Source organism: Apodemus sylvaticus, chromosome 14 (genome assembly GCF_947179515.1).
Source record: "Apodemus sylvaticus chromosome 14, mApoSyl1.1, whole genome shotgun sequence".
Classification (NCBI taxonomy): Eukaryota; Metazoa; Chordata; class Mammalia; order Rodentia; family Muridae; genus Apodemus; species Apodemus sylvaticus.
Genome location: NC_067485.1, coordinates 2,131,665 through 2,153,982, shown reverse-complemented (window position 1 = coordinate 2,153,982; position 22,318 = coordinate 2,131,665). Strand labels below are relative to the sequence as shown.

Here is a 22,318-nt window from a genome sequence, read left to right as displayed (position 1 = left end):
AACCTTAACAAGTACCAAATGTCCTCTTACGTTGTAAGTTTACATGAGGGCTCAGTGTCAGGCAGAGAAGAGGAGGGTATGTGCACGATACAGGATGCCCGGCTGTGCACACTGGACAAATCCCTCCAGCTCTAGTCCCTGTGTGCCTCAAAAGCAGTTTCTTGGGTCCCGCTGCTGCTCAACCTGGCCTATGAATAGGAACAACTGCCATGGTCCACTATTTCTTGTGGTCTGTCTGTGATCCTTCTCCCATTCATCTCTCAGTAGCTACAAAGCCAGGAACCCCATGAGTGAAGGGTACCCTGGGCTTTTCATTGGAGACAATGCTGGGATATCTGGTGCCCCCCTGAGGTCAACACTGGAAAGTGCAGTACAGACAAAAGCCCCACCACACTTGTCTAGTTCTCCAATGGTAAGCCATCCACTCCAGCTCTGATTTAATTACATGTATCACATTAGAGCTCAGGCAAGAAGTACAATAATGAAAATGCAGGGAAAGAAAATGCTGAAACACTAGAGAAATAAAACCAACAATGCTGAGGACAGGAGTTAATTCTTTGGATGTATTTTAGCAATGGGGTTTTTCAGGGAAGTTTCTACTTGCAAAGCTGCAGTGACTGCCCTCTTAAGAATGAGGACACTTCCTGGCCAACAGAAGGAACACACTGAGGTGTCTGAAGCTTGAATAGACAAACTTTTTACTGAGCTACCAACTCTTCAAGGTAAAATAATAGTCTCTGACTTAAGACCAGAGTAAAACGGAAGTCCTCCCTGCCTCCCGCCCCCACCCCCCACCCCATGCTACTACTCTTTGGGGTATCTCTCCAGGGCCTGGCTGTGTTGGCTGCCAGCAGGTGGGTCATCCCATGAAGGAGTGCATGGGAGGGCATGGGAACCAGGCTGCCCCTGGCTCTGGCATGTAGCACAGGGTAGCAGTCAAGCATAGGCCACCCCACCACCCAGCTGGCCCTTTTCACTCAAATAGGGAACCCAAACAATAGCTTTCTGGGCTCCACACATAGAACTGTAACAGGAAAACAGCATTCTTGATACAAGCTCAGCCTGGGCATTGAACACAGTGCCAAAAGGGACGCATAATTAGCAAGTGGCTTTCAATACTTCTCCTGACGTCAATTTTTAAGGTCAGGTCTGAGGTTAAGGATTATGGTGTCCTGGTGACTGCTCTGTCAAAGGAAACACAAGACCATTTGTTTTTGAAACTTTTAGTATGTATAGTAAATGATAAACTGAGGTTAATACCCTGATCTATTTGGGGCCACCAACTGTGGCAGGCAGCCATGATATCAGGGATAATCTAGGGTAGAGGAGCCAAAGGCTGAACCTTCAACACAGCAGTTTGGGAACATTATTTTTATTTCACAGGTCCCACACATGTGCCTGCACACACATTGTGTTTGGAATTAAGGTGACTTCTGACCAGTCTCTTTTCATTCATTCATTGTCTTAACGGAAACCGTCAGACCTCTGATGTCTCTAAAAGGCAGAAGGACATCCAGGGAGATCATTACACTTTGTACAACTCTTTTATCTTTTGTTTTTGCTACATTTGGGTAACTATAGAATTTCCAGAACTCATTCTGGATAGTCCCAAGAGATGGGAATATAATTAACAGTGCTCCACACGAAACACAAGTTATGTAGACCATCACACTTTAATTACTGTCAGAATCCAGCACTAATGCAATTGGCATCAGGTTTCCTAGGCAGCAAAGTGCAGCAGTCTAGCTGGGTCTTAAAGATCTGATACTGCACATGGCCCTGTCAGTGCTGGAAGATGCTGCGCTGCGATAAATGAATCAGATGATGCAATTAGGAAGCAGGTTCTTCAGGTTACCCCTGTAATCACTCAACCAGGTCATGGCTTATTCTACCCTGCTGGGCTCTCAGGCTCTCTGGGCTCAAGATGGTAGAGGAGAACTGCCTAAGCCAATCAGGGGTTTCCAGCTTGTCTGTATTGTAATTATCTCTGTGAACCTCATGGCATAGAGAGGTCACATCCTGGCAATGCCACAATAAATTAAACCAAATAACACCCCCTTAAATCCCTTCCTCGACCATAATAAAAGCTCTGAAGCTCCCACACATGATCCTGATAAACTGTTTCTAAGCTGCGTGACGAGGAAGGTTACAGCCAACTACCAACCCAGACTGAGGTTCCAATAATACAATGTCTGGGGGGGGGGCACCTTCCTGTGTTCTCTGAAGGATGGCTTAGGCTGAAAGCTTCAGCTAACAGATGCAGACAAGCATCAGAGAAGAACCAATAACACTAACAGTCAGACAGTCCATGGGACTGGGAAGCTTTCCACTGAGGGAAGATGAAAAGGACAAGCAGCCTAGACGGGACGAACCCAGTGTCTTCACTTGGCACTGCAAGCAAAACAGACCAGAGATAAAGTAACTCACATCACAATGTGCACATTTAATTTAGAAATAAAGATATTTACAAGACAAGGTAATTTACTACCTTAAATCTGGAAGGGACTGTCCAGGGGCTTCTAGATGATATACAAGGTATTTTATGCACTCTTATTTTTAGCCTTAATAATCTATATAATGCTTTTGGACTTGGTAAGAAGTAGCAATCATGCATACAAATATACATGCATATACATATTCAAGGGAGAGAAAGAGGGAGGGAGGGAGGGAGGGAGAGAGAGGGAGGGAGGGAGGGAGGGAGAGAGAGGGGGAGAGAGAGAGAGAGAGAGAGAGAGAGAGAGAGAGAGAGAGAGAGAGAGAGAATTCAAACAAGTGGTGTGCTCTGGGAACTTGCCTCCACTAGACACCCCAGGTTCCAAGAGACACTGGCAGCACAGAAGAGGTTACTGGAAGATGGCAGCACTGCACCTGTAACGATGTGCTATTAGCCACATTATAATCCTTAACAACACATGGAAGTTCTACTTCTAATAGGACCCACCGGACTGCTCTGACAGCACAAGCTTTTCTCTGTAACCATGTTGAAACAGTTACAACTGTGTGCATATGCAAATGAAGATGGTGGTGTCCTGGCCCTTTGACTCCAAAACCTGACACTAGGAAGCTGAGGTAAAACACTTTCTTGAAGAAGAAATACTGGTGCCTGTAGATTGCATTTGAGACATAACTCACTAGACTCTGCTCTACAAGTATGCACACTAAGCCGGGCGGTGGTGGTGCATGCCTGTAATCCCAGCACCTGGGAGGCACAGGCAGGTGGATTTCTGAATTCAAGGCCAGCCTGGTCTACAGAGTGAGTTCCAGGACAGCCAGGGCTACACAGAGAAACCCTGTCTCAAAAAAAAAAAAATGCACACTAAACAGGCACCAGTGGCTAGAGGCTGCCTGAGTGAATAAACCCTTTAAAATACTGAGGACTTCACCCAAATCTAGGCCTGTTACTTCAGGGAACTGGTTTCCTGGAGCAGGGGTGGGCAGTTTCCTCTCTGGACATAGGTTGGTTTCTTACTAGCGCTCTGTGCACAGTAAATATCTTCCTTTTCTTTTTTGTTTGTTTGTTTGCTTGTTTTTCAAGACAGGGCTTCTCTGTGTAACACTGACTGTCCTGGAACTCACTCTGTAGATCAGGCTGGCCTCAAACTCAGAAATCTACCTGCCTCTGCCTCCCAAGTGCTGGGATTAAAGGCGTGCGCCACCACCGCCAGGCTTCTTTCATAGTTTTAATGGGGTCTTGCTATGTTGCCCAAGCTACTTTTAACTACATTTTATGTATGGAGGGATACATATTATAGTGTATGTGGAGGTCAAAGGGCAACTTGTGGTAGTTGGTTCTCTTCATCCACAATGTAGGCCCTGGGGATTGAACTTACATTGTCAGGCGAGCACCTTTACCCACTGAAACATCTTGCTCACACAAGCAGACTGGTTTTAAACTAGGTCCAACTGACCCTCCCATTTATGCCTTCTGAGGAGCTGAAACAAGTCAGAGCACCACTCTGCTCAGTTTACTGCTTTACACACACAGGTGCATACACAGGCACAAACACATACACACACATACTTTTTCTTATTCTTCTTTTGTGTATCTTGCAAGAAACCAGTTTACTTGAAAGCTACTCTTGTCTCAGTTAGCCTGTCACTAGATTAAATGATAACAGGCTCCGCCTTCATTGGGGAAAAAAGAACTCAGAGTGAAACTGTCACCAGGTATTGGGTAATAGTCATATTGGCAGATGTGATGTTTTAACTTTTTGGTATTTTTCCCCCCTTTGGAGCATTGGTCTTTATCTCCCACAGAACCTCACTAACCCCATCGAAGGCAGACACTCTGACCTGCCAGGCCCTGACCTCTGCCTCGAAACCGAGCCACTGGTGCCAGGACTCTTGAAGGACTCTGAGGCTCTTGAAAGAAGTGGGGGCCTCTGTATGCAGGAGCTTCGCCCAGAGAAAACTTAGACAAGTCCTCACTGGGCTTGTTGCTTTAAGCATTTTTCTGATCTCTTGTTTGTTTCTGTTGAATACTTTCTCGTCATGAAGAGCTGTGAGTTCACTAAGTTTGTATTAATTGGTTTCTTCTCTCTCTTGTCTGCAAGCTCTTCAATTTTAAGCATCTGTGTCTCATGTTGAAATGAAAACAGTATTTTTAAAAAGCCTATTCTGCATCCCTGGCCTCTTCAGACTCCTGGGAACGGCACTCTATACATGCCATAGGTGAGGACATGGACCTGTCTCCTCCTGTGAAAGGGGACAGTGGCAGAGCAGGGCCAACGCAGGAAAGCGCATGATGGTCTCCTTAGCAGGGAGAGATAGGTCATGCCAACACACACAGGTGGAGCTAGGACACTTCTGATCATAGGAAAGTCTTCCAGCAAAAACAGAAATGATAAGTTTAAAAGTCCTGAATCTGCTCACACTTTTTACTTCTGTCACACTTTATAACTTAAGACATTATTCTCAGCAAGTCTTTTAAGGTTTTTTCTTTCTTGTCACCAAAGCCCAGCACATACCAGTAAGGACTCTTTTATACAGCACTCCATCCTTCTCAGGCAATTTCTTTTGCTGGAGAACAGCTTTTCAAAAAGATGCAGCGTTGCTTTTTCAAGACTGGGGAGATGCCGAAACCAGAGGCTGACCACAGAGGACGTGGGTAGAACAATCTTTTCCCTTTGAGCAACAAATAAGCAGAACGTTAAACAGAAATAGATTCCTGCTAAAAAGAAAATAAGACATGTTCAAATGGAAATTACTAATTAAGTGTGTGAAGTTTCTCATCACGGTTTGACAGCAATTGATATTTATGCACCTATTTGCAAAATACTATGATAATCATCTACCTAAGAACTTACAGAAATGGAGGCTCAGAAGATGGGGGCTTCTTCCAAACCTATGAACACATACATAGTGAATAAAGGGAAAGAGGAAAAATGAGTTGGACAAAAGCCCTGTGATGTCCATGAAATATGGTCATGAAGTTAAAAACATGTTATATCTAAAATGTTTGAAGTAGTAAAGTACACTAAGACCTATGCTGAATCCACAGCACCAAAGACATTACCTGGCCCTCAGAGCCTCCATTTACTATTAAATAAAAATGGCTAGAAGAATCTGATGTGGTAACACCTATAATTCAGAGCAGAGACCACCCTGTGAATACTCAATAACTAAATGCAAATCTTGATGGGAGATGGCCTAGCTGGTGCATCATGGGCCTCGTGTTAGAGCCCAACCATGTCATGTAGCTTTATTTCTGCCTTCTGTCTTTTGTGTGCAGTGTAAATGTGTGTGACAGTGTGCATGTGTGTATTTCTGTGCACAAGTATATGCAGTGGTCACAAGACAGCATGAGATCTTTCCATCACTCTCCACCTTCACTCCTTGGAGGCAGGGTCTCTCCCTGAAACTGCAGTGCATAGTTGTTTTTTCTTTCTTTTGGCTAGGCTGGCAGCCAGCTAGCACAGCAATTCTCCTGTCTCCATGGATTCCCCCACACTCACACACAAACGTGTACTGGAGTAACGGGCATATGGGAGAACACTCCCAACTTGGAACTTGGGTGAGGGCACTGCCTGGGTAGGAGTACTGCTGAGCATGTCACTGGCACCCACACCTCCTCAATCTTAGTCTAAAGGTATACCCCAGCTTGTGTGGGACAAGCACATAGTCATAAACAGGAACCCCTGTGACTTTCAAAAGTCTATTCAAACTTATTAGTCATACAGTTGCCACATATTACAGTCACCTTATGTAGTCACTGGTGTTAGTCATCTATGCTCCCAGGAGCTAAATGTACTTACACTTCTCTCATCAACTGTATAGATGATTTTTTATGCCAATCACTTCTCTGTCACTCTGGATACCACACTGATGTCTACTGCTTCAATCTAACTCTGAGGCCAACTACCCATAGTTAGTGCACCCATCAGTAAAAGACTCATCTATAAAGTATGAGTCTTCTGGTTAAAAACAGTTTCTCATAATCTTCTCTTCAGGTGTAACAATTTGAAAAGCAGCTCAGAATTCACAACAACCAGTTCATTATAAAAGGAATGGCCAAAGGGAAAAGACATACAAGATACAGTGGGAGATGGGCTAGAGTTTGTAAGCCCTCTCCAGGTACACTATTGTCCCATCATCTTTGTATTCATCAACCTGGTTGTTCATCAAGCCTGCAGTTTAGCTGATGCATTATTGGCCACTGGAATTTGCTCCCAATTCTGTTGGTCACAAGTCTGGTCGCTCTGGGGCTAGCACTGATCATGAAGCTCTCTAGGGGCCAACAAGACTCACAACTTATCCTAAACTTATATATAGCTGAAAAGGGCCTAACACACCAAAGATCCACCCATTACCTCTATCACTGAGGAAATCTCAAGCTTTAGAAGCTTGGACAAAGACCACACATGTATTTCTTACTGTTATAACCTTGAAGCCATGTATCCACTTCCTCCTCATCTGCTTCAAGCACGGGAAAGAAACCTCTGCATGCCGTCATCAGACTCCCCAGTGCTTCTGAAACACTGGATTTGGGTTTAGTTCAGAGGACATGACATACTCAGTTTTTAACACTCCATAGATTAATCAAAGAATCTTAGCAGCTCTCGCACCTCTGAAGCTATAGCTTACAGATACTGGGAAAAGACTCCCAAGGATGAATTTTTTAAAGAGTTAGGTCCTACATTTAGGTCAAGAAATTAAAAGGTTCCTCTAGGTTATCTAAACCACGAAGAGGAACCACCACAAGTTGTTTAGAGGAAACAGACTGCCCATTTCTGGAAATGTGTGATTGTATTTGGAAACCAAGGCCAAAGACGCCCAGCCAATTATAAAACACAGGAATCCCACTGTGTGCTGTGGCAAGCAGTCAAGAAGCTGAACACAGGGCAAGGATACTTTGGTCAAAGAAAGCCGGGGTTTCTAGAAGGCCACAAAACCCATGTGGGAAACCGTTCAAGCTGGGAGGGGTGCAGGGCGTGGAGCCACAATCTGCATGGCTCACTGAGTCAGCCTCCCTTGTGGACATGTGGCTTATGGGCTCTCCACAGGACAGCATCCATGGAAAGGTTCCAGCTGATGAGGCTGCTGGTCTGAAGTTGTTGGAATTGGACACGCTGAGGACCACCCAGCATTTCTGGACAGTCTGTTCCTTGTGGATTAGTAGACATAACTTTCCAAACCAAATAAACTTTATTAGTTGCTGAGGTAGAACACTCTAGCATAAGAGAAATGAGAGCAAGGGTAGGCGGGCAGACCCTGGGCTCTTGGATACCTCGGCTCCTGGTTGGTAATTTCTAAAACTGCTATTGAGGTTTACAAAAGATGCCAAAGGCATTCTGCTTTAATCATTGTCCAAAGAGAAAGGCTGGACACAGAGACATTTCTGCCAGCGGATTAATTCATAAGGAGATAGTGTCCCCTGTGCTACGGAGTATGAAAGATGAGAGCTGGTGGGAAACCTGTTAGAACCCCAAGTGACTCAACTAAACTGCAGATAACAATTAATTACTCAACAGTCATGAATAACATGGCAGATTTCTCAGAAAATTCAGAGGTACTGAGTAAACTGTGACAGAAGGATTGAAGAAGATAAAAAATGACTTAATTTTTCACGGTCATTTATGGATGCTTTTCACCTGTGTATGAGTGAGTGCCATATGTGTGAAGGTGCCAACAGGGGCCAGAAGAGGACACCAGATCCCCTGGACTGGGCTGGAGTCATACAGCTGTGAGCTTCCTAACATGGATGCTGGGAACTAAATTCAGGTTCTCTGAAAGAGTACTTGTGTGCTCTTAGCCCTTAGCCATCTCGCCAGTTCCTGATCTCAGATTTTAACCATGAAAATTATGCTTCAATGTTTCACTCTGTTTATTTGGTTGGTTGGTTTTTTTCAGACAAGGTCTGTTATAGCCCAGGGTGGCCTTCATTCCTGGCAATCCTCCTGTCTCAATCTCCTGAGTGCTGGGATACAAGTGTGAGCTACCACATATAGTTCTTGTTTTGACTTTTTTTTTTAAAGGTTTGTTTGTATGAGTACACTGTCTTTAGACACACCAGAAGAGGGCATCAGATCCCATTACAGATGGTTGTGAGTCACCATGTCGTTGTTGGGAATTGAACTCAGGACCTCTGGATGACCAGTCAGTGCTCTTAACTGCTGAGCCATCTCTCCAGCTCTTGTTCTGACCTTTTTAAAAAACATTAAACAACTCAGCCTTCTCTGAATGATCTGCTTCCATAGGAAATGACACATTTATTGTTTGTAAGATGCTAAGAGTTATACATGAAAAATGGAGATACTCTACAAGAACTCTCTTCTTTTGAGCTTTATCATTTCCCAAATGCAATGAATGATACAACAGGTCACCTGAGAGGAAGAAAATCACCCACAGGTGATAGTCAAGATTTCAAAACAAAGCAATGGCTAGCGAGTTAAGAGAAGGCTGAAATGTTGTGCACATGTGACAGACAACAAACGCTGCTGGACCAGATTGAGGCTGAACAGACAGAAAGACAGGTGTGCTCATATAACATGTAAATATGGTAGCCCACAGAATTCACACTTACTGGGGTCTTCCCCTAGATAACATGACGTATCTTTACAGAGACCAAATCACATTTAGAGTTTATATGGAAGATGATAAAACAAGCAACACACACACACACACACAGAAGCATGCATGCATGCACCTACGCACCACAATTAAACTACAAAGAAATAGAAATGAGAAGGAACCAGCCTTATTTTATTATACATATCAGACTCTACTACTAAAAACTGTTACCAGGGCATGAATACCTAATAAGTCAGAATAGAAAGTAGCAAGGCAGGCCCATCTGAATTTAGAAGCTGAGCACTGGCTGAGGGAACTCCTAGGCTACTATGGGCAGGAGGAGGCTGGCATACTTCACCACACCAGAAATGGCCAAATGTTCTGCAACCTGAAAATGAAGCAAGGGAACCTACCATTTTAACAAAGACTTTGCAAAACAAACCTACAGATCAAAAAAAAAAAAAAAAAAAAAAGAAAAAAAAAGAAAAAAAAAAGAAAAGGAAAGGAACTTATGAATCAAACACAATAGTGGGCTTTGAACTCTGATTCTAACAAACTAAAAGAAAAAAAATCACAAAGCAAGGGGAACATAAATCCTGATTAGATAAGATGATTATAAGAAACTAAACCTGGGAGGCTCTGCTAGTGCATGACAAATACAGAGGGGGACACCCTCAGCCAGCCACTGAACTGAGCACAGGGTCCCCAGTGGGGGAGCTAGAGAAAGGACCCAAGGAACTGAAGGGCTTTGCAGCGCCATAGGAAGAACAATGATATGAGTCACCCAGTACTCCCAGAGCTCCCAGGGACAAAATCATCAACCAGAGCATACACATGGTGTTACCCATGGCTCCAGACGCATAGGCAGCAGAGAATGGCCTTGTTGGACATCAAAGGGAGGAGAGGCCCCTGGTCCTGGAAAGGCTTGATGCAGCAGTGTAGGGGAGTACCAGGACAGGGAAGAGGGAAGAGGTTGATTGGGGAACAAGGGGAGGATAGATGGCTTATGGGACTTGGGGGTGGGGAACCAGGAAAGGGGAAATCATTTGAAATGTAAATAAAGAATATATCAAATAAATAAATAAATAAATAAATAAATAAATAAATAGAAGCTAAACAATAAAAAAAATTCCCAAAAAGGAAACTAATAATAATTTTAGATGCACTAGTGGTGTTATATATGTCTTTTAGATGTTTTACATTTTATTTATGCATCATTTAAGTATTTAAGTAGGCATGGGGACACCACAGAAGACATGTGGAGGTCAGAGGACAATTTGCAAGAGTTGATTCTGTCTTTCCTTCAGTGAACCTGCATCACCATACTTGGCTGCAAGTACCCTTACCTGCTAGGTCATTTTGCTGGCCCTACAGGTCTATTTTGGAAAAAAAAAAAAATAAAACTTACATGTTTAACAACACCCATTTTCTATCTAACAGCATTTAAATAACAAAGAATTGAGGGAAATATATTAATAAAATACTTTTAAAGCATAGTGCTTTTAAGAAACTAAAGGAACATAACTAGTAAATATTTTTAAATTACATTAATGTTCTTCTCATATTTTATGCGTTGTGTGCTTATGTGAGTATACAGATGCTGCACCCATAGTATGTACACTGAAAAAAATCACAATAACTCTGCACTTTGGATTTTTAGCATGAAAAAAAATCTTATTTTCTAAGACTGAGTAGACTCTAGAGATTTCCATAAGAAAGAAATACTGATCCAAACCCTGTAGAGAAGTCACTCTCAGCAAAAGGTCAATGTGGAGTCCAGGACTTTTCAGAGATTCACGTAAAGCTTTTTCTTTTACTATGCTTTTGTGATCTCTGGATATACATGGTATAAACCTTTTAATCCCATTAAAATATTAAAAAAAAAGTCTCAGTTTGCTGTTTTCTCTTGTGCCTACATGGAAATGTAATAAAAGGAAGTGCATATTCCTTTTGTTTGTTTGCAATAATATGTTTCTAAACTTTTGAAGGAGGCTAGAGAGATAGGTCAGTGGCTGAGAACACATGCGTTGTTCTTGCAAAGAACTCAGGTTTGATTCCTAGTACCCACATGGTGGCTAACCACTCTCTGTAACCCTAGTTCCAGGTGATCCAACACGGCACACACATAGTACAAATACATCCGAGCAGGCAAAATATTATTCATAAATTAAAAATAAATTTAAAAGAATTAAACTTTTGAAAAGTTTTCTAAACTTGTACCTAAATTTAGATAATTATATTTTATATAAAATGTCTTATCAAGATGCAATATATATTTTATAGTTACATATTTTAATGACTTGTATTATTTTACAATTTTCCAATATTTCATACAAAATAAAATGTATAGTGTTTTTCTAAATTTAAGAATGGATGGTTGACTTTTAAAAGGAAGATTAACAGAACACCAATAGCGTATGCTCTAAGATCAAAAATTGACAAATGGGACCTCCTAAAATTACCAAGTTTCTGTACAGCAAAGGACACCATCAAAAGGACAAATCGGCAACCAACAAATTGGGAAAAGATCTTCACCAATCCTACATCAGATAGAGGGCTAATATCCAATATATATAAAGAACTCAAGAAGTTAGACTACAGAAAACCAAACAACCCTATTAAAAAATGGGGTACAGAGTTAAACAAAGAATTCTCACCTGAAGAACTTCGGATGGCAGAGAAGCATCTTAAAAAATGCTCAACTTCATTAGTCATTAGGGAAATGCAAATCAAAACAACCCTGAGATTTCACCTTACACCAGTCAGAATGGCTAAGATTAAAAATTCAGGAGACAGCAGGTGTTGGAGAGGATGTGGAGAAAGAGGAACACTCCTTCACTACTGGTGGGGTTGCAGACTGGTACAACCACTCTGGAAATCAGTCTGGCGGTTCCTCCGAAAACTGGGCACTTCAGTTCCAGAAGATCCTGCTATACCACTCCTGGGCATATACCCAGAGGATTCCCCACCATGTAATAAGGATACATGCTTTACTATGTTCATAGCAGCCCTATTTATAATTGCCAGATGCTGGAAAGAACCCAGCTATCCCTCAAAAGAAGAGTGGATGCAAAAAATGTGGTATATCTACACAATGGAGTACTATTCAGCCATTAGAAACAATGAATTCATGACATTCTTGGGCAAATGGATGGAGCTAGAGAACATCATACCAAGTGAGGTAACCCAGACTCAAAAGGTGAATCATGGTATGCACTCACTAATAAGTGGATATTAACCTAGAAAACTGGAATACCCAAAACATAATCCATACATCAAATGAGGTACAAGAAGAAAGGAGGAGTGGTCCCTTGTTCTGGAAAGACTCAGTGAAGCAGTATTCGGCAAAACCAGAACGGGGAAGTGGGAAGGGGTGGGTGGGAGGACAGGGGGAGAGAAGGGGGCTTATGGGACTTTCGGAGAGTGGGGGGCTAGAAAAGGGGAAATCATTTGAAATGTAATTAAAAAATATATCGAATAAAAAAATAAATAAAAAAAGGAAGATTAAACTTTTGAAAACTTTTCTAAACTTGTATCTGAATTTAAATATTTATTTTATATAAAATGTCTTATCAAGATGAAGTATATATTTTAGTTACATATTTTAAAATAACTTAATTATAATTTACCAATATTTCATACAAAATAAAAAATATATTTAAGAATGGGTAAGCTGGCTGACTTTTTTTTTTTAATTTTATTCAATATATTTTTTATTTACATTTCAAATGATTTCCCCTTTTCTGGTTCCCCACTCCCCGAAAGTCACATAAGCCCCCTTCCCTCCCTCTGTTCTCCCACCCATCCCTTCCCACTTCCCCGTTCTGGTTTTGTCTTATACTGCTACACTAGATCTTTCCAGAACTAGGGGCCACTCCTCCGTTCTTCTTGTACCTCATTTGAAGTGTGGATTATGTTTTGCATATTCCAGTTTTCCAAGCTAATATCCACTTATTAGTGAGTGCATACCATGATTGATCTTTTGAGACTGGGTTACCTCACTTAGTATGATGTTCTCTAGCTCCATCCATTTGCCTAAGAATTTCATGAATTCATTGTTTCTAATGGCTGAATAGTACTCCATTGTGTAGATATACCACATTTTTTGCATCCATTCTTCTGTTGAGGGATACCTGTGTTCTTTCCAGCTTCTGCCTATTATAAATAGGCCTGCTAATCCTCTGGGTATATGCCCAGGAGTGGTATAGCAGGATCTTTCGGAAGTGACATGCCCAGTTTTCTGAGGGACTGCCAGACTGATTTCCAGAGTGGTTGTACTAATTTGCAACTCCACCAGCAGTGGAGGAGTGTTCCTCTTTCTCCACATCCTCCCCAACATCTGCTGTCTCCTGAGTTTTTAATCTTAGCCATTCTGACTGGTGTAAGGTGAAATCTCAGGGTTGTTTTGATTTGCATTTCCCTGCTGACTAGTGAAGTTGAGCATTTTTTAAGATGCTTCTCCACCATCCAAAGTTCTTCAGGTGAGAATTCTTTGTTTAACTCTGTACCCCATTTTTAATAGGGTTATTTGGTTTTCTGGGGTCTAACTTCTTGAGTTCTTTGTATATATTGGATATTAGCCCTCTATCTACTGTAGGGTTGGTATAGATCTCTTCCCAATTTGTTGGTTGCCCATTTGTCCTTTTGATGGTGTCCTTTGCTTTACAGAAACTTTGTAATTTTATGAGGTCCCATTTGTCAATTCTTGATCTTAGAGCATAAGCTATTGGTGTTCTGTTCAGAAACTTTCCCCCTGTACCGATGTCCTCAAGGGTCTTCCCCAGTTTCTTTTCTATTAGCTTCAGAGTATCTGGCTTTATATGGAGGTCCTTGATCCATTTGGATTTGAGCTTAGTACAAGGAGACAAGGATGGATCAATTCGCATTCTTATGCATGCTGACCTCCAGTTGAACCAGCACCATTTGTTGAAAAGGCTATCTTTTTTTTATTGGATGTTTCAGCCCCTTTGTCGAGGATCAAGTGGCCATAGGTGTGTGGGTTCATTTCTGGATCTTCAATCCTGTTCCATTGATCCGCCTGCCTGTCACTGTACCAATACCATGCAGTTTTTAACACTATTGCTCTGTAGTATTGCTTGAGGTCAGGGATACTGATTCCCCCAGAATTTCTTTTGTTGTTGAGAATAGTTTTAGCTATCCTGGGTTTTTTGTTATTCCAGATGAATTTGAGAATTGCTCTTTCTAACTCTATGAAGAATTGAGTTGGGATTGCGTTGAATCTATATATTGCTTTTGGCAAAATGGGCATTTTAACTATATCAATCCTGCTGATCCATGAGCATGGGAGGTTTTTCCATTTTTTGAGGTCTTCCTCTATTTCCTTCTTCAGAGTCTTGAAGTTCTTGTCATATAGATCTTTCACGTGTTTGGTAAGAGTCACCCGCTGGCTGACTTTTAAAGGGGAGATTAAAAGATCTGCACTCTTATCCAATAGCTATTCTGTCAGAAGATAAAGCAGACAGATCAGAGCACTGACTCATGAGGCCCAGGCATCTCCAGGGCATGTGTGCAGACACAAATGAGAGCAGGACTGAGGACAGTGTCTTCCTGGCTTTAGAGCAGTGAGCATTTGCTGTCTGCTGTCTGTGTCTTCTGTTGCACAGGGCTTACATGCTATTACAGTGCATGTTCACTGTAGCATCAGTTAGAGACCTCCAAAACTTTCAGTGGCCGCCAATGGTCATTAAAGGTTGTAAAAAAATGAATCAGATAATTCAAAAGCTGCTACAGCTCATTTGTGTCTCCCTAGGTGTGACCCTGCAGGCATGACTGGACTTGCTGTGCTGTGCTACTGTCCATCTACTGGCAGTGTGAGCCACGGACCAAAGACCTTTTCTGTGGAGCTCGTCTACAGACAAAAAGAGTGCTGAGTGACTATACAGACTTTCATGGATTTTCCTGAACCACCATGCTAAGAGTGCAAAAGCAACAGCAAGTGAATGCAGCTGGGTGATCCGGGACAATGGGGACAGTCACCACACCCTCACCTGTGCCTCCTCAGGGAAAGCTGACCTGGTCAGTCAGAGCATGGGATGAGCCTGTATAAATACATATTTGTTAATTGTCACTCTTGAGAAGAGTTTTAGAAATTCTTCATAGTAGAGGAAAACACACCAGACACTTTGCCCCATGGCCAGCCTATGCTGTCTGCATAGAGGCACTACCATGCTAGTGTGAGCACTTGCCTCATGTGACACTTAGTTCCACGAACAGTGACTTGAAAGAATGATAATCTGCCAATAGTGTTATTCATGTGGGTATATGGCACACACTTTCTCAACAACTAGCTAAGTGACCAAATTACCTTAAATAAAAAAAAAGGGGGGGGGGGGCTGGAAAGATGGCTCAGCAGTTAAGAGCACGGACTGCTTTTCCAGAGGTCCTGAGTTCAATTTCCAGCAACCACATGGTGGCTCACAACCATCTGTAATGGGGATCTGATGCACTCTTCTGGTGTGTCTGAAGACAGCAACAGTGTACTCACATAAAATAAATAAATAAATCTTTAAAAACTGGAAAAAAAGAAACAGATACTTAAGGGGGGGGGGGAGGTGCTGGAGAGGTGGCTCAGCAGTTAAGAGCACCAACTGCTTTTCCAGAAGTCCTGAGTTCAATTCCCAGCAACCACATGGTGGCTCACAACCATCTGTAATGGGGATCTGAGGCTCTCTTCTGGCATGTCTGAAGAGAGCAATTGTGTATTCATATACATAAAATAAATAAATAAATCTTTTTAAAAAAGAAAAAAGAAAGAAAAAGAAAAAAAACAGGATAGAATCTGTGACCCATAATAGGCATGAAGGGTTTTTGTTCATTTTATTTATTTTAAGATCATTTACTGGCATGTACCTGTAATCCCACTGCAAGGTAGGCAGAGATAAGAGGATCCCTAGGGCATTTTATTTAAGATAAATCACTTATTATTACCACTAAGCATTTGTGTGAGGTGACAGTGCATGCATGCCATGACACCTGTGCTAAGAGGACAACTTTTTGGAAGCCAGTTCTATCCTCCAACTGTGAGTTCACACATCCACCTAGGCTGACAGGCTTTCACCCCTGATATACTACTGACAGCTCACTCACATTTAAGCTCTTAAGCAGAAATTAGAATCTTGGAAAAATTTTGGCAGCTTTTCAACACTTCGTGACATGTCAACCAAGATGACAGAGAGAATAGCAGCTGAAAGTTCTCACCATATAACAAAATATGCCAACACTAGGAAGGTGCACCTAACATAAGGATGGACATTTTTCAAATTATGCTACAAAGCCACACAGAGGTGCAAGAGCAAACTGCAAAACAGACTTATAACTGTGTATGAGTGTGTATGTATATGGTGTATGTGCACATGTAGACATCAGATACTAGGTGTCATCTGCAATCACTCTCCAGTTTATTTTTTGAGGCAGGATCTCCAACTTGGCCTGGAGCTTGCTGATTTGGTTAGGCTGCCCAGGTATCCTTCTGTCTCTGCTTGCCTTTCACTAGGCTAGCAGGTACATGCTACCACAATGGGCTTTTTCTACACAAGTGCTGGGAATCTACAGTCAGGGACTCATGCTTGCAAGGCAAGTACTTTGCCAAGTGAACCACCACCCCAGGCCAGGGCATTATATTTTAATGTAAAAAAATTTTATTAATATAACCTCAGATCCTATACTGCAACTAACCTTTGAAAACATGACCATTTCAAATTTAGGTCAAAGCAAACTATCCTCTCCTATCTCCAGTTCTCCAACAGCTATTATGATATCACTGCCTTTCCAATTATGTAACTGTGTAGGGATAGGCATTTCCACCAAAGCTCCTCCTCTTCCTCCTCTTCTTCTTCTTCTTCTCTTCTCCTTCTTTCTTCCTTCTCCTTCCTCCTTCTTCTTCCTCCTCCTTCTTCCTTCTCCCTCCCACCATCCCCTTCCCCAAGTTCCTCCTTCTCTTCCTCTTCTTGTGCAAATTTATGCACATGTCAAGGCCAGGTAACCAACTCTATCACCTTCCACCTTATTCCCTTGAGATACAGTCTCTCACTGAACGTGGATCTTCCCATTTGGAGGCCTGGCTGGTTGACCAAAAAAGCCCCAGGGACCCACCTATTTCAAACCCACACCCCAACGCTTGGGTTGCAGGTATGTATAACCATGCACAGCTTTTTTGTGGTTGAAAAGGATATAAGGATTATGCTGGCTCAGCCAGTGTTCCTATCTACTAAGCCATCTTCACAGTCCTTTATTATTGTTTTTAAATAAAGCAATTTTCTTTTGAAGGAATATTCTCCTGTCCTCCTTCCCTCCATTTGAAGAACTGAGAATCAAATCCATGCCTTGTGCTGGGCAAGTATTCTACCCCAACTCAGAAAGCATTTTTTAAATTTCTGGTTGTGATTTCATATATGACAAATATTGAGATGTATAATCCACATAAATCTCTTTGGGATCCTTGGAAATTTTTAAGAGCACTAAAGGGAACTGAGATGGCTGAGGTACGGGGTGGTGATTATAAATACACTTGCTGCCATGCATGATGACCTGAGTTCAGTCACTGGTACTCAGATGGAGTAAAAAGAAAATCAATTCCTGTAGCCTGTCCTAAGACCATAAATAAATAAATAAATGAATAAATAAATAAATGTAATGAAATATAAAGAGAACCTGAAAACATTAAATATACTGTCATCACAGGCGGGTTTGTCTGCCAGCCTGCCAGGCTCAGCCCGAGTCCTGCCCAGGGAGCTGCTGAAGGAGAGAAGCCCCGCGGCCATATTTGCTGCCTGCCCAGACAGAAAAGGATCACTAGGTACTGTATCACCCTGAGCTTTAGATTTCTGGTGGTGCAAACCTCCAGGGGTCTGCCTGCACTCAAGAACTGAGCACATAGGTGGGTTTGTCTGTCAGTCCGTGGGTCGCAGGGCCTGTGAGCTGTGGCCATATTTGCTGCCTGCCCGGACAGAAAAGGATCACTAAGTACTGTATCACCCTGAGCTTTAGATTTCTGGTGGTGCAAACTGCCAGGGGTCTGCCTGCACTCAGGAACTGAGCACATAGGCGGTTCATCTGCAAGCCAGTCCATCGCAGGACCTGTATCCTATGTGAGAATCAACAGAGGGAGTGACCCCCCACCACAACATCTTCGCTCCAAAATAGAGCAGACAGAGAACACCTGGTTGACCTTGACAACCTAAGTATAACATTGTTTGAGGCAAGACTGAGAAGGGCTCCAAAGGCACAAAAGAGGAAGGCAGCATATCAGTAATCTGTGCCAGAGGAAACCCAGTCATCCAGTGTTGCAGAGATAACCTTAAAGATCCACAGTAGGTTGAAGCACCAGCCAGTGACAATAACACCATCTAACACCTGGGAGAACTAGATGGCTAAAGGCAAACGTAGGAATGTTACTAACAGAAACCAAGGCATTATGGCAGCATCTGAACCCAATTCTCCAACATTAGCAAGTCCTGGATACCCCAACACACCAGAAAAACAAGATTTGGATTTAAAATCACTGGTCATGATGCTGGTATAGGAACACATGAAGGGCATACTTAAAGAAATTCAGGAGAAAATGGATCAAATATTAGAAGCCCTTACAAGGGAAACACAAAAATCATTGAAAGAAAATTCAGGAAAATACAAAAGCCAATAAGAAGGAAACACAAAAATCACTTAAAGAAATACAGGAGAACTTTGATCAACAGGCAGAAGTCATGAAAGAGGAAACACAAAAATCTCTTAAAGAATTACAGGAAAGCACAAACAAGCAAGTGAAGGAGCTAAGCAAAACCATCCAGGATCTAAAATCAGAAGTAGAAACAACTAAGAAAACTCAAAGGGAGACAACTTTGGAGATAGAAAGCCTTGGGAAGAAATCAGTGGACATAGATGCAAATATCAACAACAGAATACAAGAGATAGAAGAAAGAATCTCAGATGCTGAAGATACCACAGAAACCATGGACTCAACAGTCAAAGAAAATGCAAAATGCAAAAAGCTTGTAACCCAAAATATCCAGGAAATCCAGGACACAATGAGAAAGCCAAATCTAAGGATAACAGGCATTGATAAGAGTGAACATTTACAACTTAAAAGGCCAGCAAATATCTTCAACAAAATTATGGAAGAAAACTTCCCTAACCTAAAGAGAGAGATGCCCATGAATCTACAAGAAGCCTACAGAACTCCAAACAGACTGGACCAGAACAGAACTACCTCCCGTCACATAATAATCAAAACCCCAAATGTACTAAACAAAGAGAGAATACTTAGAGAAGTAAGAGAAAAAGGGCAAGTAACATATAAAGGAAGACCTATCAGAATTACACCAGATTTCTCACCAGAGACCATGAAAGCTAGAAGATCCTGGGCAGAGCTCATGCAGACTCTAAGAGAACACAAATGCCAGCCAAGACTACTATACTCAGCGAAACTCTCAATTACTATAGATGGAGAAACCAAGATTTTCCAAGACAAAACCAAGTTTACACAATATCTTTCTACAAACCCAGCCCTACAAAGGATAATAGGGGGGAAACATCATTACAACGAGGGAAACTATACCCTGGAAAGAGCAGGATATTAAGCTTCTTTCATCAAACCCAAAAGAAGATAACCACACACGTATAAAATTAAAATAAAAAATGATAGGAAGCAATAACCACTACTCCGGGGCTTCCGGGCGGCCAGCGGGGAGAAGTCGGTGAGAAGTCGGTGTGCTCCGGTGAATCCAGCTGGGGGGGGGGGGGCAGTGGGAGCCTTCAGGTACCTGCTTTGGGATCTGAACAGCCTGGGCCACAGCACTCGGTCTCCAGGAAGTACTGGAGACCTGGTGTGCACCCAGAGGCAGTCTGGGAGCTCACAGCACAGCTCGTTCCTGTGGCACAGAGCTTAGGCTTCAGTCCTGAGGCCTCTGGCTGTAGCCCTCAGACCACTCCGCTTCCGGATCCAGATCAGCCTGGGTGGCAACACCACATCTCCAGGTCCTGAAAGAGGCAAGAGGGGCTTCCGGGCGGCCAGCGGGGAGAAATCTGTGTGCTCAGGTGAATCCAGCAGGCCCCAGCAAGAGCCTTCAGGTGTCTGCTTCGGGATCTGAACAGCCTGGGCAACAGCACCCTGTCTACAGGCAGTGCAGGAGGTAAGCTGTGCACCAGAGGCCACCTGGGAAGGGGCAGCTTGCACTGGTGAGTCCAGCATTGACATGACCAACTATCACCAGTGAGAACTAGATGGCAAAAGGCAAACACAGGAACGTCACTAACAGAAATCAAGGCAATATGGCAACATCTGAACCCAATTCTCCTTTACCAGCATGTCCTGGATACCACATCACACCAGTAAAACAAGATTTGGATTTAAAATCACTGGTCATGATGCTGGTACAGGAACACATGAAGGAAATACTTAAAGAAATTCAGGAGAAAATGGATCAAAAGTTAGAAGCCCTTGCAAGGGAAACACAAAAATCATTGAAAGAAATCCAGGAGAATACAAAAGCCAATAATGAGGAAACACAAAAAACACTTAAAGAAATACAGGAGAACTTTGATCAACAGGCAGAAGTCATGAAAGAGGAAACACAAAAATCTCTTAAAGAATTACAGGAAAGCACAAACAAGCAAGTGAAGGAGCTAAGCAAAACCATCCAGGACCTAAAATCAGAAGTAGAAACAACTAAGAAAACTCAAAGGGAGACAACTTTGGAGATAGAAAGCCTTGGGAAGAAATCAGGGTACATAGATGCAAATATCAACAACAGAATACAAGAGATAGAAGAAAGAATCTCAGATGCTGAAGATACCATAGAAACCATGGACTCAACAGTCAAAGAAAATGCAAAAAGCAAAAAGCTTGTAACCCAAAATATCCAGGAAATCCAGGACACAATGAGAAGACCAAACCTAAGGATTATAGGCATAGATGAGAGTGAAGATTTACAACTTAAAGGGCCAGCAAATATCTTCAATAAAATTATGGAAGAAAACTTCCCTAACCTAAAGAGAGAGATGCCCATGAATATACAAGAAGCCTACAGAACTCCAAACAGACTGGACCAGAACAGAACTACCTCCCGTCACATAATAATCAAAACCCCAAATGTACTAAACAAAGAGAGAATACTTAGAGAAGTAAGAGAAAAAGGGCAAGTAACATATAAAGGAAGACCTAACAGAATTACACCAGACTTCTCACCAGAGACTATGAAAGCTAGAAGATCCTGGGCAGAGCTCATGGAGACTCTAAGAGAACACAAATGCCAGCCAAGACTACTATACCCAGCGAAACTCTCAATCACCGTAGGTGGAGAAACTAAGATATTCCATGACAAAACCAAGTTTACCCAATATCTATCCACAAACCCAGCCCTACAAAGGATAATAGGAGGAAAACACCAATACAAGGAGGGAAACTTCACCCTGGAAAAAGCAAGATAGTAACCTTTCATCAAACCCATAAGAAGTTAACCAATCAAATTTAAAAAATAACGTCAAAAATGACAGGAAGTAACAATCACTATTCCTTAATATCTCTTAACATCAATGGACTCAATGCCCCAATAAAAAGACATAGACTAACTGACTGGATATGTAAACAAGACCCTACATTTTGCTGCTTACAGGAAACACACCTAAAGGTCAAAAACAAACACTACCTTAGAGTAAAAGGCTGGAAGACAATTTTACAAGCAAATGGTCTCAGGAAACAAGCTGGAGTAGCCATTTTAATATCAGATAAAATTGACTTTCAACCCAAAGTCATGAAAAGAGACTCTGAGAGACACTTCTTGCTGGTCAAAGGAAAAATACAACAAGAAGAACTCTCAATCCTGAACATCTATGCTCCAAATGCAAGGGCACCCTCTTTTGTAAAAGAAACTTTATTAAAGCTCAAAGCACACATTGCACCTAACACAATAATTGTGGGTGACTTCAACACTGCACTTTCCTCAATGGACCGATCAGGAAAACAGAAACTAAACAGGGACACAATGAAACTAATTGAAGCTGTGGACCAATTAGATTTAACAGATATATATAGAACATTCTATCCTAAAGCAAAAGAATATATATACCTTTTTCTCAGCACCTCATGGTACCTTCTCCAAGATCGACCATATAATTAATTGGTCACAAGACAGACCTCAACAAATATAAGAAGATCGAACTAATCCCATGCCTCCTATCAGATCACGATGGAGTAAAAGTGGTCTTCAATAGCAACAAAAACAACGGAAAACCCACATACACATGGAAATTGAACAATATTCTACTCAATGATACCTTGCTCAAGGAAGAAATA

At 42.0% G+C, this 22,318-nt stretch overlaps 1 protein-coding gene across 7 annotated transcripts in view; it reads right to left on the bottom strand.

Moving 5' to 3' along the window:
• The window catches only part of Fancc (FA complementation group C), a 157,707-nt gene that overhangs the window by 35,465 nt on the left and 99,924 nt on the right, over nt 1-22,318 (bottom strand). For all 7 annotated transcript variants that reach the window (XM_052156360.1, XM_052156357.1, XM_052156361.1 and 4 more), the window contains one exon: nt 4,968-5,124. In XM_052156360.1, coding sequence (XP_052012320.1) covers nt 4,968-5,124 — 157 coding nt within the window. The remainder of the gene's footprint in view (nt 1-4,967; nt 5,125-22,318) is intronic.